Raw genomic sequence first — 18,809 nt, 5'->3', positions numbered from 1 at the left:
ATGGTCAACCTCACATGACCGCTATTTGTGACCTCCTGTCAGCTTTCCCATTGACTTTGACGGAAGCTGGCAATGTAGGCTGCAAATGGCAATCAGATGGCCATGAGATACTGTGATATCATAATGCAAGCTGGACATCAAGTGCAAATACAAGTCCTGCTGATTAGTCCCTCTCCTTCGTTGCTGTCGTAATTTTGAATAGTTGCTAAACAGATGGTCATCAAGCAAGGACTTACCTGTACCACTAATATGTGAATAGATTAGCATTTTGTCTCTTTCTCTTAGCAAAATCAAAAGAAAATGTAGCTAATATGGGAGAAAATCTTGTAGAACCTTTTGATTGTTTCGGCTTATACTGACCACCTAAATGTGAAGAAAGTGAATGCAAGAAAAGTGAAAATGTCACATGCTATTTAGGACCCCAAAATACTGCTACAGTTGGACTAAAATTTTAGCACAGTGTACCTCTCCTCGCTATGAGATAGGTTTACAGTGGAAGAAATTAATTTATAACATTAAGGATATTAAGGATAATTTTTTTTCATATGTGCTAGATGTCAGCTTTGGAAGCCATATTTGGCCGGAAACTTCCGTGCTGCCACTTTCTCATGTGTGGGAAAGTAGGAGGGGGGATTTAGTAGAGGGGTTGTCTTTAGACATAATAGCATTTTTCTTGTTGGTCAAGGTCAGGCCCATCCTGCATCTAGAGAGGGAGTGGTCGGAGTGCTGTCTCGAGATGAGACAGTTGGTGATCAGAATATGTGATTGACTGCGGAGTCAGGGGAGGGTTTGGGGGATTTTGATTTACTAAGGGAAAACCCGAACCTCTCAGATTTGGGTTTTCCCAGATGTGCCAGTTTACCTATCCTAGTAAATAGAACTTTGAAAGATGCTTGCTTTGGAGTTTTACTTGGAGTTGTGGGTTTTCTGGAATGCTGACACTGGAGCTTCTTTCTCTCTCCGCCCAATCCATGCTATGTGGGGAACATAGGAGTAGGAGGTTTTGTTGGATATATTCACCTCCTTTAGTGATTTGTAAATATAATAAAGGCGGCATACAAATAAATAAATAAAATAAAAATAAATAAAAAATCCATATATCTGACTTCCTTTTCTTCTTCTTCTTCTTCTTCAGACTTTTTGGTGGAAAGCCAAATAAACAACCTCCCATAACAACAGCAGAAAGCATGAAAAATTCAGTAGTCATCTCCAACCCACATGCAACTATGAACCAACAAGGAAATCCAGAATCTCCTTCTGGCAGTGGCATATTGAGCAGTGGTGGTAGTAGTCCTCTTTATTGTAAAAATGCAGACACAAATCAGTCTCCATTAGCATCTAGTCCCAGTTCAGCTCACTCGGCTCCTTCCAACAGCTTGACCTGGGGTACTAACCCCAGTAGTTCTTCTGCTGTCAGCAAGGATGGGATTGGATACCAGTCTGTCAGCAGCCTGCACACCAGTTGTGAATCCATTGATATTTCTCTCAGCAGTGGAAGTGGGCTGAACCACAATTCTTCCAGTGGCTTGATTGCTGCTCCTAAGGATGACTCAATGCCTCCCTTTGTTAGAACCAACAGCATTAAAACAAACTTGTCAGAAAGGTGAGAAAATTTCAAAAGATGCCAGTATTTTCCCTGTTCCCAGTTATTGTTTGTGGTTTATATATTGAGGAACTGACTGCTAGTTGCTTCAATAGTTTTCAAGTCGTCTTAAAGGTAGAAATCTATGATAATTATTAAAATTGATTTTTCTCTTTGGTATACACAGTAGTCTTATTTTTGTTAAATATATGGTAATATAGACAGTCAAATGTTAGTCTATATCATTTGGTCTCTATTTTTCTGGAAATTTCAAATAACCAAGGACTTCCGGCAATTGTGATAAAAATACACAACGTCTCTACAACTTGGTAAATTGCCCCCTTGGCAGCTTTGATTTCTTTGAGCATAAATTAAAGAAATTAACAAGCATGACATGTATAATATGCCAGTGTGTGTGTGTGTGTGTGTGTAGAGAGAGAGAGAGAAAAAAAATGTATATATAGTATAATGTGGTGTAATAGTTTCTATTTTATGGATGTTTTACTGGAAAAGAAGAATATTTGTAGCTCAGAGTTGAAATGAGGGGTCCTTGTGAATTTGGTTGTTTTCTTGTAGACATTTCTTTACCCAAGTTTGGTAACATCACCAGTATTAGCAAAGAGTGAAGTTTATTTTGTGGTGGCTTGCCCTATCAGGTGGGAATGGTCTTGGAAATTCTTTGGTTGGGTTGTTTACTGTTAGCTTGTTCAGCAGTTCCTTGATTGGGATATTGTTTACCTTTCTGATTGTTGGTCTGATGTTAATTTGTGTGTTAATCTATGCTCATATAAATGTTGATTGCTGGTGGGGAGGTTTTTTATTTTTTTGTTCACTTTTGGCTTGTTGATTGTCTCTTGCATAGTATGTAGATGTTGTTAATGTCTACGTGTCTGTTGATAGCCAATTTGTCAGAGTGTCTTTTGAAAAACTCTGAAAACTCTTTAATTTCAAAACGTATCAACAGACGCAACCATAGTTTCAACTAGGAAACTATGCTCATCCTATACCAATCCTAGTCCAAAAATGCTAGGAATTTCTGGAAGCCTGGCACTCTGACAAATTGGCCATCAATAGGCATAAATAACATCTATATACTATGTGAAAGAGACAATCAAGAAGCCAAAAGGAACAAAAAGACCAAAACACCTCCCCACCAGCATTAAATTAACATCAAGATTAACATCAGTCAATCAATCAAGAAGTAAACAATATCCCAATCAAGGGAACTGCCAAACAAGCTAATACTAAATAGCCCAACCAAAGAACCTCCAAGACCACTCCCAACCAACCCTGACAAGGTAAGCCACTAGAATATAAATTTAGAGCAACCCCACTCCCTTCTATCACTGATGATGTTACCTATTTTGGATAATGAAACATCTGTAAAAAAACAACCAAATGTTTTTACTGTTTTAATGGGGGGGGGGGGTTTGTTGTTTTTTTAATTGTAAAATTTCAGAATTTGAAGCCACTTATTATAGTCACTTGACTTAGTGGCTATAGAAACTGAATAAATAAATAAACTATAAAGAACACGCTTTATGTTAAGCCACAATTAAAGGCAGATTTCATATCTGATTTGTGTGTCAGATGTGTTTCCTTTATTGTTCCTTTTTAGATATCAGCCATTTTCTTTGGCCTGGTCTTTAGGGCTTTTCAGACCAAAAAACTCCTTTTCTGTGGCTGTCATAACTTTGGTCATAGAACAACCAGTTGTTAAGCGAGGATTACCTGTAGATGAAATCAATTTGTAGGACAAGAATGAGCACTGTATAGCCCTTTAGCTATTGTTATGAATGAATTAGCCTGTTTCTAGGAAAATGAACAATTGGAAGAATTATCTTTGTCCACCTCTACATAGGAACAGAGAAAACCTAATAACCAAAAGCGAGGCATAGGACAAGAAGACCCAGGACTGTAGCTCTTTCTGAATTGTTTTGGATGCAGCCTGACTTTGCTAAATCACTTAGGCCACGGGTGTCAAACTTGTGATGTCATGTTGTCGTCACGTGAAGTATCGTGACTTTTCCCCCTTCACCAAACCAGGGTGGGCGTGGCAAGCAAGTGACGCATGCGGGCTGCGGGTTTGACACCCCTGACTTAGGCAGTTCCTAGAATCTTTTAATGATCTATGGCTTCACAACGTAAAACAACTGTTATCAACCTGTGAATGGATTCTTTTTTTTCTAACAGCTTTCCCTTTCTTCCCTCTGTGCTAATCTTCCTCTCTCTTTCTCTTTGTTGTTTTTGTTTTCCTGTCTTGTTGAACTACTTCTAGCCCTCTCTCTTCCCCTGCTGCTAGTCCCAAATTCTGCAGAAATACTTTACCCAGGCGGCAGGAGAGGTAATGCTGTCTGTCATAGGGCAGTGGAATTAAATAAGATCCAGGAGGGTTCACTGTGACGCTTAAGAAGCCAAAGTGTATTGTGCAAGACTGTGCTCAGTGGAGAGTGTGTGTATATTTCACTGGGCTGTGTTGAACTGTCACTCAAAGACATGCCAGTGAGAGTATATTTAACAGCAGCAATGACCCAGTTTATTCTGGAAAACCATGTGGACAAGTGTTTTTTGCAAGAATGCAAACTTAAGGATCTTACAAAGTTCTGTGTTTTTTTACTGGAAGGTTAAACTCTCACTAGCATTTCTGCATTCTGGTGGCATGCTGCTTTCCCTCATGTTTTCAGTTGTTTCACCTTTTTGTCTTGGTTTCCTCTCCCAATTCTTCTGTTGTGGCTGAAATTAGTCCCCGTAATAAGTTGCTTACATCAGTCTCAGTTTTGGGAATCTTGGGCTCTTTTTGGTATTTTGTCGTGTGTACTTTGTTGTAAGAATGAATGTGTGGATACAATGTGCAGCAAAGCACACTGGAAATGTCATTGCTACCATTTAGATGTTTAGAAACTAATTATAATTTCAGAATCAATATAATTCTCTATGTTTCCTGTACTAAAGCCGTATCCTTGCAGGCAATACTCTTCTTTACTAAGTTTCAGAAGTTATTATTATTAGAGATATTTAATTATCTCTACATAATTAACATAATTAAATGATTTCCAAAGAGGCGATTGTTACTCTATTAGAGCAAGAATATCAAGGAAACTTGTGGGATCTTAAATATAAAATGTATGTTTTCAGGCATAGCCTCTTGTAGGGTGTAACTCATTTCATTCGATGCATCATTTCAGGATTTACTTTAGAATATCTAGTTTATTTTATTTATTTATAACATTTTGGAACCACCCATCTCCATCACAAAGGGACTCTAGGTATGTGATCAATCTATTATTCATTCATTCCCTCATTCAACTAAAAAGTATTTGTACTGTTGGCAGATACTATTCAGAACAAGGCTCTTTTGAACGTTTACAACCATAGCTTGCAGAAGTTGTGTTTTTGCAAGATGGTCAGGTGTGATTTGAATATAGTTTATTTCAATGGTAATCTTATTTCCTGAAAGCAAATAAATAATCCTCCTCATAGATGCCTAAATGCCTAGTTTCTGGTTCATGCAACATATCCCCTTTTTAACCCTTCAAAAGGTTGCAGATTGTATTATTACTTTCAATCTGATGCTGGGTGAAAAAAAATCTTGGTTAAGAGTTGAGAGATAGTGTCGTATTTTTGGTGTATTTTTGAAGGCAACGTTTCAACATTGTCATAGGGATGAGCAGTATACATTTACCCATTCATTTGAAATATGTGTATATTAAGAAAAGAAACCGTCCTAGTTACTTTTGTGCTAGAGAAATGGTCAGTCCAACTTCCAAATGAGCTTGAAAAGTTGCATTAAAATAAGTACTTACAACATTCCAAATTTGATGTCCCCCTGATACATTAGACTGCCACTTTCCTAAATTCCTATCTGAAAAGTTCCAAATTGGAGAAGGTTGAAGTGAACTGTGAGATCTCAGTCTTGGGTTGGAACTCATCTTAGCATGGTCCCATTTGCATGTCCTGTGTAAGAGAGTCTTTAAACCTGGTTAGGTTTTTGCATGTTGGTTTGACAGGGGCTTTCATCTCTCTTTTTCAGTGCTAAGACAGAGTTGTTTTATAGTGTGTTCTTTTTTTTTTTCCAAACTGATCTTGACATTCCCTTTTTTGCTCTTCTCTGAAGTTCTTTCTCTTTTAACTTTTCTACAGCGACCCACATCTTGATAGGAACACTTTGCCTAAGAAAGGACTCAGGTATTGGTGTTTCCGTATAGCATAAGTAGTTTTCCATGTGGTTTTTGGAGCTTTTTTCTTTTTTTTTGCCTGTATGTCTTCCGTGTCTTTAGCGCTGGTGGTGGTCTCTGCTTTGCAGTGAGTGGCTGCAGTCTCTTTCTCTGTCTTCCATCCCCCACACCCCACCCCGTGTCCTCTTGAAGCAGGTCATTATTCTGTCTTCTCACCTACATGCTTTCTTTTCATAGCTTCTCAGCTTGAGCAGGATTTGTAACTATAGCTGGCTGGCTTTTCAAAAAACCAACTCACCAAGCTTGACTTGCAAGCAATAAGTTGCAGCTTTTATGACTGAAATAGTAACTGGATAATGTTATTCTCACAGTGTTAAACTTCTCAAATGCAGATCAAGAAGAACCGAGAAGTCATTAAAAGCGCAGGTTGTGGGATACAACAGCTGAAGCAGTAATTGTGCTTAAGGGGGAAAAAAAGATGTCGATTTAATGATTAAAAATTAAATTATGTATTATAAGCAATTTGAGATCAAGAAAAATTAGACTGAAAAAGGACGCTCTCTTCTTTCAATGAAAACTTACAACTTTACTCCATTTATTAACCTGATTATCACAAATTGAAAGTCTAAACTAATTCCATAGATATTGTCTGTTCAGTTTTAGACTAGATTGTGTGGCTGCTTTTTACAATAACGGAACTGATAGCTTTAAATTACAGCTGCAATTTATTCTGTGCTATAAACACTGTTATTTGCAGCATCTTGGATTGTCTCACTGAGCTGGATGCTAGATGTGCTGTGTAAAATACAAGAGGGCTAAGATTGAATAAGTTAATTGGTTTGTAATATCTTTTCCACCTATCCAGTGTCTCCAATTATTAATGAATACCATTTTTTAAGCTTGAAACATTTAAATGTCAAGGAGGTAGGTATCTGTAGTTTGTTCATTTGAATATTCCTCTAATGTTTGTGTGCCTTTTTATGACTCCAGTTTCTTCATACACATGAACAACTTTTAACATCAGAAATTTTTACAGCAAAAATCTAGTTTTTTAGATCCAAGTACAAATTAACATCACTAGATCACTCTGGAACATGAGAATTAAATATTGAAATTCCTACCAAAGCTATGCATGAAATGTAACTGCTTGTGCTTTAAATGAGGTGTTTTAAAGAATATATTCACTTGCTGGCAGTGCGTATTTTATTTTTATCGCTGGAAAGAAGGGGAAAAAATCAACATATATCACATTACATATTAAATTCAATCTTCATCAATCTGATATTCCAATTGGGTATGGTTGTGCATAAGCTCATATATAAGCCACCTGTGGAAAAGGCAGCCTTTGAAATTTTCATATGTTTAGTTTTCATTAATGGCTGATTTCATGGCTAGTGCATTTTTCGTTGTATTTTGCCTAAAAATTAGAATTTACCCACAAGTATATACAAGATGTGGGTACATTAAAAAGTTGAGGAAATATACTCACTAATAAGCCTAACCAATTTTTCAGGTGTATTTTGACACCTAAAATTCTCAGCTTACCCTTGAATATACAGTACATATATGGAGTGCAAAGAGCTAAGTCAGTCTGCTAAGTCATTATCAAATGATGGTAATTATATGAACCCAGTATGTACACAATCTATAGGCATACATAGTTCTCCTTTTACTAGATCTTCAGGTTTGATTCTTGCAATTCAGTTTTGAGCTTTTGAGCAGCAATATTTTAAGGACCTAATTTTAGCTTTTCTCCCATCACCTTTCTAAAAGCCAATAACCTCCATGTATTGGTATACATATATTTGTGTAGAACCAACTCTAAAAATTAGAATGTAATGGCAGCAATAGCTGATGGCCTTGTTGAATATGATCATTGGAAGTTGTTTAAACATAACGGGGGACATCAAGTTTAAGAAGTCTGTAAGTATCTTGTCGGATAAGGAATAATTAACTGGCTTTAGATCAGACATTAGATTTCATGGTATCTTGCACAGACATATTATGAGTGGCTATTTATAAGCCAGGAGAGATTGCAAACTATCAGATAAATCCATAATGTTCCTATTCATGGGTAACAGATATTGGTAACAGCTGCCAATATTAAAGCATTTCTTTGAATTTGTCATTCAGAGGAACCTATTTAAATCCAGACTTAGTCATGCTTAAAGTAGGTTCACTGGAGTCAATGGTTCCTACTTTAATCATGATACAAACTGATGTGTCCCAAATTTTGAAAAAGTTCATAACTATCTATAAGATGAAATCTTTCAACTAGGCTAATTCTACTGACATGAAAAAGTGTGTTCTGGCTTTTCAGTTTTGCTGTTTTCTCTAAAATACTTTTGTAGTTTGGTCACGCAAGGTATTTCTGAGCAAAAGCTAAACCTGGTTGTGATTTGGGCAGGTATACACCATCATCACAACTTCGCAATCAAGAGGAAGCAAAAGAATGGCTGCGTTCACATTCTGCTGGAGGTCTTCAGGACACTGTGGTCAATTCTCCATTTTCTTCTGGTTCCAGCATCACATCACCATCTGGAACTAGATTCAACTTTTCCCAGCTTGGTGAGTAAACTTTTATGATTCCTTTCAACTGTGAAAAGTACAGCTTGTTCCAAAAAATAAATAAATAAATAAATAAATTTAATTGGTGATTGATACTGATAAGCTGGCATGTGTTGATATAGCATGCCAATTGAAACATACCAAACCAGTTTGGTCATTATGCACATAATTTTCTAATTTATAACTTAGAATTTTGGACTGTCAGAGGAATTTGATTTTCCATGCAACATTTCTTTCAGATTTTTAGAGCCATGCACGTTTTATGTCACATCTGAACAATTATTCACTATTTTCACTAATCTGGTTTTAATTGGTTATGTAATTGGTTTTTTTTTAAGAAACAATAATTTGCTTTATTTAATCTTCGCTATGACTGAACATATAGCTTAAGATCTAAGATGGTTTGGCAGCCACTACATAAAGACTTGACTTGATAGAGTCATAAGAATAATAGTTGTTAGGTTAGTACAAAGCCTCAAAGAGATTCTTTGTTATCAAAGCTTCAGTGAAATGCCCTTTTGATGCACTCCCTGCTTCTAGAGGCTGGGTGAGGGTTGTCATATCACGCTGAATTGACTGTTTCATTGGCCTTCAGTAGAAGATATTGCCATCAAAGCAAAATAGCCAAGTGAAATAAAATGACTCACTTCAGTGCTTCCCATTGGAATATCTTGCTTTTCTCAATCTGGGCAACATTTTAAAGTGAATTTCTCCAGTGATCAGAATTGAGTCTCTGTGAAGCAAACAGTGCAAATTTTACACAGCCTTAACTATTAACTGGAACCAGTAAGTTTGAGTAGGAGCCAGAAATCAGATCAGAAGATGAATAGTTGAAAATGGATATCATGATACCCAGAAATGTATTACTATATAACCAATTCTATGATAAATATATCTTTTTAATTGTCTCTGAAATCTTACTTGGTTATTTTTCTGGGAACACTATCTTCTTTATCTGATAACAAAGATTGCAATGTCTTAAAAGTACCAAATTACTTTATTGTGGGAAAAGAGGATTCTAATCCAAGAAAATCCAAGGAATTTTAGCTTTGAGAGTATCCTCTCCAATGACTCTGATTGACTTGATATTCTAATAATGTCTGAATTTCTGAATCTACCAGAATTTCAGTTACTACTGTAACTTGGTTACTATTCAGAATAAAATATAGTAACATGATTAGAGTAAGCATGATTCCAGAAGATTCTGGAGTAAGTATGGTTCCAGAAGATTCTTCCAAGACTTCATTTTATACTTGATTAATGCAGGAGAAATTTTTAGAAAGATTTAGTTAGAGACTATTAGTCTTCTGCTTATAGTAAATGTTTGGTTTGTTCATTTGTGATAGTAGCATAGCATGGGTATAGATCTGTGAATTTCCTATCTCTGGTTTGCTTTCTAGTGAGCCCCACCACAGCAGCCCAAATGAGCTTATCCAACCCAACCATGCTGCGGACACACAGTCTTTCTAATGCAGATGGCCCTTATGATCCTTACAATGACTCCCGGTTCCGGAACAGCTCAATGTCACTGGATGAAAAGAGCAGGACAATGAGCCGTTCTGGGTCATTCCGGGATGGATTTGAAGAGGGTAAGTAATCCAGTTAATTTTTTCCCCAAAAAAGTTGAATCGTGTATGCATATGGGAAGGAACTTGACAAAAAAAAATGTTTATTAATTTTTGATAGATGTTTATTTCCTTTATATTTATGGAGAAAAGGGAGGGGGGACAACAACAAAACACATGTTCAAAACTTTGTTTAACCCAGTAGGCTTTGGATTCAACAAATGCCAATCAGAAAATAGGGGTAGGAATCAGATGTGACTGTTTGGCCTGAGGTGCAAAAAATGGTTCAAATAAATCAAGGAGACAAAAGCATCAACAAGCTTGTAATTTTTAGATGTGAAAAGATCTGTGAATTAGTCCACAAAGCCTTAATGCTACCCTTGAATGCACAAGACCTCTTTTTCAGACTCCCCATACTGCTTAGCCCTACTTTCAGCTTACCTAATGTCACTGATTCCAAAGAGTGACCTTTTTAGCTCATCTTTAATTTCTCTGGCAGAGATAGAAAAATCTTTTTTGTCCTATAGGCTGAATTAAGTATTCTGCAGTCAGAGATGTGAAAAAATACTTGTTGGCAGTGGTACAATATTAGCTCAAATTAGGAGAAACAAGGACTGTAAGACTCTTCCTGGACCCAGAACTAGACATAGGGGAAAGAACCAGACAAAGAAGGACTAGGGGAGACATGATAGCAGTGTTCCAATATCTCAGGGGTTGCCACAAAGAAGTGGGAGTCGGGCTGTTTTCCAAAGCACCTGAGGGTAGAACAAGAAGCAATGGGTGGAAACTGATCAAGGAAAGAAGCAACTTAGAACTAAGGAGAAATTTCCTGACAGTTAGAACAATTAATAAGTGGAACAACTTGCCTGCAGAAGTTGTGAATGCTCCAACACTGGAAATTTTTAAGAAAATGTTGGATAACCATCTGACTGAGATGGTGTAGAGTTTCCTGCCTGGGCAGGGGGTTGGACTAGAAGGCCTCCAAGGTCCCTTCCAACTTTGTTGTTATATTATATTATATCCTAGACTCCTTCTCATTCACCAGCAGTGCAGGTTACTGGGAATTTACCATGTCAAGCAACCCATCACCCTGAAGCAGCAGCATCCTCTAAGTTGCCTTTACTCTCCCCGACAGTAAAGGTGAGATGGAGACTCATGGCATTTAAAAAACAGAAGCGCCTAAGTGGCGTAGAAAAGGCCTGGATAAAAATATTGACTTAGGCACATAAAACGGAAATTCTCACTTCCCACTTATCTGACTTACTGATTAAAGTTCAGTAATGTAATTTCTGGGGAAAAAAATCTTTAAAAAGGGACACGGTGGCTCAGTGGCTAAGACACTGAGCTTGTCAATTGAAAAGTCGGCAGTTCAGCGGTTCAAATCCCTAGTGTCGCGTAATGGGGTGAGCGCCCGTTATTTGTTCCAGCTTCTGCCAACCTAGCCGTTCGAAAGCACATAACAAATACAAGTAAAAAAATAGGGACCACCTTTGTTGGGAAGGTAACAGTGTTCCGTGCGCCTTTGGCGTTGAGTCATGCTGGCCACATGACCACAGAAACATCTTCAGACAGTGCTGGCTCTTCAGCTTTGAAACAGAGATAAGCACCGCCCCCTACAGTCGGGAACGACTAGCACATATGTGCAAGGGGAATCTTTACTTTTACCTTTTAATGTAATTTCCTAAGCTAGTGATCTTTCTCTGCCCAGTCTTCTTTCTTCTAATATCGGTTGAATATGAATTGGTTCATATTTAGTATTAGGGTAATGATTTAACTTGGGTGGGGGGAGTAGATCTTCAAAATTTGTCTCTGAAACAGCTATACTACCTAAAAACTAGCTGTGAAATAAAAGACTATTATTATTTTTTTTGCTGACTCTTGATATCTTGTTCACTGAGCTCAGCACAAGTGACCAGTTGGTGGACTAACCAGGTCTGGTTTTTGTCAGAGTTAAAAATAAATAAATATATGTTTTAGATGGAAGTATGTGAATTTCCTGGGCAATTTGCATTCTGTAAGAACTGTAAATTTAATAAAAGGGGAAAAAAATGAAAAGTATAACAAATGAAATATGTATAATATTTTCTGTGCCAAAAATAATTTTGGACTCAAAGCAAAATAATTTAATATGCAATCTTGAAATACAAAAACATCATACTTGTTATTCAGATTTTCAGACACATAAGCACTTTGGTGAACTAAGAGGTTGTAAAATATTCTTGGTATTTGATGAATGTAAAAGTAAACTCCTTAATACAAGAAATCCCTGAGCTTTTTTGGAATTTGTAACAATAGCAGGTGATTTATTTTCATACAAGTTTCCCTTATAATGATTTAGGAATGTCTAATAGAAGCAGAATTCAAATATCATAAAACCACATTTCAAAAACTCACATACCAGAATAAAGTCACTACTGCAAACTTGTTTACATTACATATAATAACTGGGTTTGTAAAATATAATAGTCTGATTTACATATTTGCTGAAAGTGCTATTTATTTTTAAAATTACTGATACTATTTACATACTGTACAATAAAAGTTCCATAGCAATGTCGGCATGCAAGAATCATATTTTACATAATGCTAACAATCCAATTATTTTATATATGTTGACATTTGTTCAGTTTCAATAAAAAGTATTGAATATGCCCTTAAAACAGACCAAAAAGTGTACAATTAATGTGAGGAATCCATGGGTCCTACTTTGACAAATATATTGCCATTTTACTATTATTTTAATAATAGTAAAATTTACTTTTACTACTTTATTGAGTATCCACCAGGTGTGTTGCTAGAAGGAAGGGAATCAGAAAGCAATGTGCTTGGTTTGCAATAATTATTCTACAAAATGGTGTGCCATTCTGCGTTGAATTAGATCTATGAGTCCATTGAGTTAGATCTATGAGTCCATTGCACTCTCAGCTTCATGGCAATATAAAGTTTTTTTGGGACTAATATAGAAAGAAAATGTCATGCCTGTTCAACAGCTAGCCTTATTCTTCAAGGACTGGGGGATTAGCCATTTTAAAAGAACTAATATAGGAAGTGTTTCTGAAAAATAATACAATGTATTTTCAACTGTATATATATAGACTTTGAGCACCATTTAGCTATGAATAGCTTTTGATACCAAAGATGGATAAATTTATGTTAAATAACTATGTTTTTTTAAGTGTAAATACATAAATTTATATGTTAATATTTTAGAACTATTTTGGAAATCACTTTGTAAATATGTTTGACAAAAATGTATTTTTTCCTAGGTTTTTTTTTTTTTTTGCCCTTAGGAAATATCAAAATATATTCCAGTGTACTTTCTCTTACATTGCTGACTTACAATTAAATGAGTCTTTTTACCTAACCTAGTCACACCAAAATATTCAGTCTTCTTTATTTACGAAATCTTTTAACACCCTTTTACTGTTTATGCTTCAGGCCAACAATATGGTGAAACTGGACTGGTCAGTTGAACCTTTACTTTGTCTGCTTCTCATCATCTTCTGTTCCATTTTCCATGCACTATCATAACCTCGCAGGCAGGCAAATATTTACATCCAAATAATGATTTTTAAAAGCTTGATTTGAGATCATTTTGGGCTATGGTCTGTATAATGCTTCCATTTATTTCAGCTTACCTTCTGATACGTCTGCAAAGATTTATGTTCAGTAAATACGTTCATGACTGGTGATGCAATTTTTAAATAGGCTGCTGGTGAAATGTGTAGCCCTTACGAACATCCGTAGTATGTATACGGCTTATGTAATAATCTGCTGTTGTTACTTATCATATACATAAAAATCCGATGGCTAATTTGTTTATTTATCTTTCCTGTAGTGCATGGTTCATCTCTATCTTTGGTGTCAAGCACATCATCTATTTACTCAACGGTGAGTGTCATAAGCATAACCGGTCTGTATGAAAAGTCGGCAGCAAAAGAATGTAACAAATTTAATTCATTAAATAGGACTATGGACCTTACAGCTCAAACTAGAAGAAGGAATGGAATAATTATTCCCCCAAGCAACTTCTATGCTTTGTTGTATTTTTATCCTTTGATTTCTATAAGATGGACAGAAAATCCTATGAAATCAGTGGATGGGGAAACTGTGGCTGACAAACTGATGAATCCAAGTCCTCTTGGACTTAAAACTATCAAAGCAGAAGTCGCATAGGGAATTACATAAGCTCTTCGATTTGTTTTATGTAACATAGCAGTTTCAAATAAAATATTGCCTAGTGAAAAGTGGATGTCTTTAGCTTACAAAAAGTGCTCTTTAAGAGAAGTACACACTGCTAATTAGCCAGCAGCATAACATAATTTACCACTGATCAAGAGGAGCATGTCCCATTTTACAAGCTCCTGAATTCATTAGTACAGCTATTTATAACTACAGAACTGTGAAATCAATATTTCTTTCTGATAAATTTTAAGCTTTGAGTCAGTGGCCCCCAACCTTTTGGGTACCAGGAACCGGTTCCATGGAGAGAGGTTTTTCCGCAGACCAGAAAGGGCGTGGTTTCACATGCACATGCATGGATGGAGCTTTGCTTGTTTGTGCAGCACAGTTTTTGGTGCACTGTGGACCGATGTCAGTCCGTGGTCCGGGGGTTGGGGATTCCTGTCGTAAATCCTATAAATCCCTGACCATCATAGAACAGTTTAGCAGGGAGGCAAAGAACAGGAAAAAAATTAGTGGTTTGTTTTTTTAATGGTGCCTGCTGCATTTACTGACATGGAATAGAGTGCAATAATATTTATTATTTATTTATAGTAATATTTTGATGTTTCTGTTTTTATGTTATAAAAACTGCACATCATGAATATTATTAAATGGTAAATTAATAAAATTAATTTGTGGCTTGGACAACTTTTTATCACATATCTGAATAAAAGCTGTTTTGGATTAAAAAGACTTACCAGTAAGTGTTTTGAGAGACAGGTTATTGGTAGGCTGAACTATTAAATGAATCCACTGATTTTAATACACTTTTCAAACAAAGTCTCTTTTTTTTCCTCATAGCCTGAAGAAAAATGTCAGTCAGAGGTAAGAAGGATTTTGTTTTTCTTAAAATTACTAAACTCAATGACAGGTGCTCATTTTTAAATATTTAGATAATTGGATGTGATATTTCATTTTTAAAAAGTCAGTGATATGAATATAGTGGCCTCTTAAATTATGTATTATTTCTCTTAGTATAAATCTATACAAATATAGGTTTATATTAAGGGGAATAATATGTAAATTTAATATAAAAATTAAAAATTTTAATAATATAAATTTATATAAATACAAATCTCTTTCACCAATGTTATTGGAATGAATATATATATGTTTTCTGAGGTTTTCGCGGGTGTTTGTATGTAGGTCTTTGGTTATTCGGGTTTTCTCCCACGTAAAATTGGAAGTGTCTTGGCGACGTTTCGACGAAGTCTCATTCGTCATCTTCAGGCTTCAGCTTCGTGCTTCTGGGAGCAATGTGTGATTGCAGCTGTTTCTTCCTTTTTAACTGCTAGTGGGGGTTTGAACTGATTGGGTGGGAGCTTGGCTGTGCTCTGATTGGATGGGGGGTTTTTTGTTTTTGTGTGTGCTCTGATTGGCTGGGGGTGTGTCCTGTGTTGGTGGGGGCTTGGTTGTGCTCAGATTAGTCTGAGTTGCAGGATTTGAGCTGCTGAGCTGCATTGCTGTTGTTTGGCTTCGTGTTTGTGGTCGTGCGTACATACTATGAAGATGTAGCACGACCACAAACACGAAGCCAAACAACAGCAATGCAGCTCACCAGCTCAAATCCCCCTGCAACTCAGACTAATCTGAGCACAACCAAGCCCCCACCAACACAGGACACACCCCCAGCCAATCAGAGCACAAAAAAAACAAAACCCCATCCAATCAGAGCACAGCCAAGCTCCCACCCAATCAGTTCAAACCCCCACTAGCAGTTAAAAAGGAAGAAACAGCTGCAATCACACATTGCTCCCAGAAGCACGAAGTTGAAGCCTGAAGATGACGAATGAGACTTCGTCAAAACGTCGCCAAGACACTTCCAATTTTACATATATATATATTTGTTTTCTGAGGTTTTCACGGGTGTTTATATATAGGTCTTTGGTTGTTTGGGTTTTCTCCCGCATAAAATTGGAATGAGACTTCGTCGAAACGTCGCCAAGACACTTCCAATTTTACACGGGAGAAAACCCGAACAACCAAAGACATATATATATATATATATATATATATATATATATATATATATATATATTTATATATATATTTTCTGAGGTTTTCGCGGGTGTTTGTATGTAGGTCTTTGGTTATTCGGGTTTTCTCCCGCATAAAATTGGAAGTGTCTTGGCGACGTTTCGACGAAGTCTCATTCGTCATCTTCTTCTATATATATATCTTCTTGGCTTTGAATTTAAATATATTCTTGGGCTCCAAAATGACAGTTAGAACTAAAAAGCTCATAGCCGACCTTAGATTTATTCAATCCAGGCTTCTTGTTATAATCTTTTCTCCATTGGAAACTTTGCCAATTCTTTGCCTCCCTTCTTCCTAACTCAAAAATTTAATCATGATCCAAACTGACTTTTAAGACTCACAAGCAGTTAGTACCTATGTTCCAGTTAAGCACTTGCTTATATTTATCAATAACTTGTGAAGAGAGACATCCCCAGCAATGTAATATTTGTATTATTCTTGCATTTTGTTTGAATATCCTCATTTTTCAAATGCTCATAAATGTTGTTATGTATTCTATCATCTGATCCAAACTACATGGGTCTCTAGACATTACTGGGTGGAAATATTGTTTGGATATTATTTTTGCATTTTATTTAAAGAATGAGTTTCGAGAACTCCTGGACACTTGCTCACTGATAGACAATGCACTTTGTATTAAATATATTGACTGAATTGAGAGTGAGGTAATACTTTTAATCTAATCTAGTGCATGATGTCATTTTACCTGAATACCTTTGAACCATAATGATTAATTTTTCCCCTGGCTACACTCCTATGTAAACTCTTTAAGAAGATCTACTAGTGCAATTTGCTAATACTTAGGTAATATTTACCCAGTTTTTAGAAAAGTAAAGTTTTCATCTGTATGTCTTTCTCTGATCAAATATTTCTGAAAGCAGCTAACAAAAGGACAGAAAATCTCCATAAAAGTTAAAACAAGTCTTCAAATTAGTAAATGGACATAACTGCTAAAACCATCATAGTTTGTTTGATCCAATTGTTTAAACAATAGTGGTTTTATAAATAACAAATCACATTTAGTCCAAAACAAATAACTGCATCTTAGTCCATCACTGTGTCTGAACCAAGTCAGTAAAGTAGAAAACAACAAATAACAACAGAATAAATAACAGTAGTTATCAGCCATATACGAAGCAATTTGCATTGCAACTGATTTCCTAGAGAGTCAGGAATGTAGATCTGGAACTTCCATCAAAATGAATTTCCACAAACTTGATGCCATAATGCTAAAGGCATTATTTGCAGTAATTGAGCCAATAATAATGGGTTTCATTATAACCCCGCCAATAGTGCGTCTGCAAAGAGGTCCAGAAGTTATATATGGTAATATGTGTATATGTACATTGAAGAGCTTATTAAACAAAACCATGTTTTGAAATATAATGTTTAGATTCGCAAGCTGAGGAGGGAGTTGGATGCATCGCAGGAGAAAGTTTCAGCTCTGACAACCCAATTGACTGCCAATGTGAGTACAGCTCAGAGAGGCAGAAACTGATAATTGATGGTAAAAAAAATGGTCTGAAATATTCTATAGCTCTAGAGCAGGGGTCTCCAACCTTGGCAACTTTAAGACTTGTGGACTTCAACTCCCAGAATTCCTCAGCCCCAGTCCACAAGTCTTAAAGTTGCCAAGGTTAGAGACCCCTGCTCTAGATAGCTATATTTGCAAAAGAAAAAGAGAACATTCCTTCAGTGACTAAAAACATCCACTTTAGATTATTATTATTTTTTTGCATTGAAGAAACAAATATCAGGCTAGTACATGTCAGCTTCTCCAAACGTTTAGGCAGTGTGAAGCCTATATTTTTCAGTGTACATTTTCTGTGTGTTGACTTTTAATCTTTAATGTTTGCATGCTGTAATTCCCAAAGCAAACATGAAAATTTTAGGTTCAGCTTTCCTCTCTTTTTTTCTTCCTTTCATTGTAATGGTAGAAGATAATCTTTTTTTTTTTAATGAATGATATAGCGCCTTCTCCTGAAATGATGAGGGAACAGTCAGTGCAAGACCATATTTCATGATTTCTATAAAATTAGCTTGCTCACATTATTTTTCTTTTATAAAAATGGGTTTGACATCCCATACATGGCTAGTTTTTTCATCAAGCTGGCCCAGCTGTTGAATCATCAGAATTTATATCAGTCTTAAGTAATTGTCTATAAAATAGTTTGGAAATGAAACCAACTCATCCAAAATTATGGGTTTCTAAATATATATCCTACCTCTCAAGTATGCTTATAGCAGTCAGGAAAGCTAAATGTAGGGAAATTACTGCAAGTAATGTTGTTTTGCATTACTTAGATAATATAGATCATGATTTTAAAAGATTCCTCTCATGTGTTAAACCGATGTTTCCCTTAACAATTTCCAGGTGTATGGACTTCAATTCCCAGAATTCTCCTTGGTAGCCATGCTGGCCATAGAATTCTGGGATATGAGCACCACATACCCGAAAATGACTGGGAGGCAGTATACCAAGCAGAGATGCCTTGCTTTCCAGAACTGAAGCTGCTATTTTGCTATGAAATACTTAGTTGTAAGGCTTAGCCACTTATTCCAATGTAGGAATATTTTATTAAAGTTGCTGCTATTCAAAAGGTAATGAACACATTTAAATAAAAAAAAAAGGTAATGAACATTTTGTCTTTTTGAAAA

General features: G+C 36.1%; 1 protein-coding gene across 2 annotated transcripts in view; it reads left to right on the top strand.

Moving 5' to 3' along the window:
- Window positions 1–18,809, top strand: part of NAV2 (neuron navigator 2) — a 321,401-nt gene that overhangs the window by 254,099 nt on the left and 48,493 nt on the right. For both annotated transcript variants that reach the window (XM_058161305.1, XM_058161296.1), the window contains 8 exons: window positions 1,136–1,603; window positions 3,861–3,926; window positions 5,723–5,767; window positions 8,165–8,325; window positions 9,726–9,914; window positions 13,729–13,781; window positions 14,916–14,939; window positions 17,545–17,619. In XM_058161305.1, coding sequence (XP_058017288.1) covers window positions 1,136–1,603; window positions 3,861–3,926; window positions 5,723–5,767; window positions 8,165–8,325; window positions 9,726–9,914; window positions 13,729–13,781; window positions 14,916–14,939; window positions 17,545–17,619 — 1,081 coding nt within the window. The remainder of the gene's footprint in view (window positions 1–1,135; window positions 1,604–3,860; window positions 3,927–5,722; window positions 5,768–8,164; window positions 8,326–9,725; window positions 9,915–13,728; window positions 13,782–14,915; window positions 14,940–17,544; window positions 17,620–18,809) is intronic.

This window comes from Ahaetulla prasina, chromosome 1, assembly GCF_028640845.1.
Source record: "Ahaetulla prasina isolate Xishuangbanna chromosome 1, ASM2864084v1, whole genome shotgun sequence".
Classification (NCBI taxonomy): Eukaryota; Metazoa; Chordata; class Lepidosauria; order Squamata; family Colubridae; genus Ahaetulla; species Ahaetulla prasina.
The sequence above is the reverse complement of the archived record's forward strand: the minus strand, read 5'-3'. Positions and strand labels throughout refer to the sequence as shown.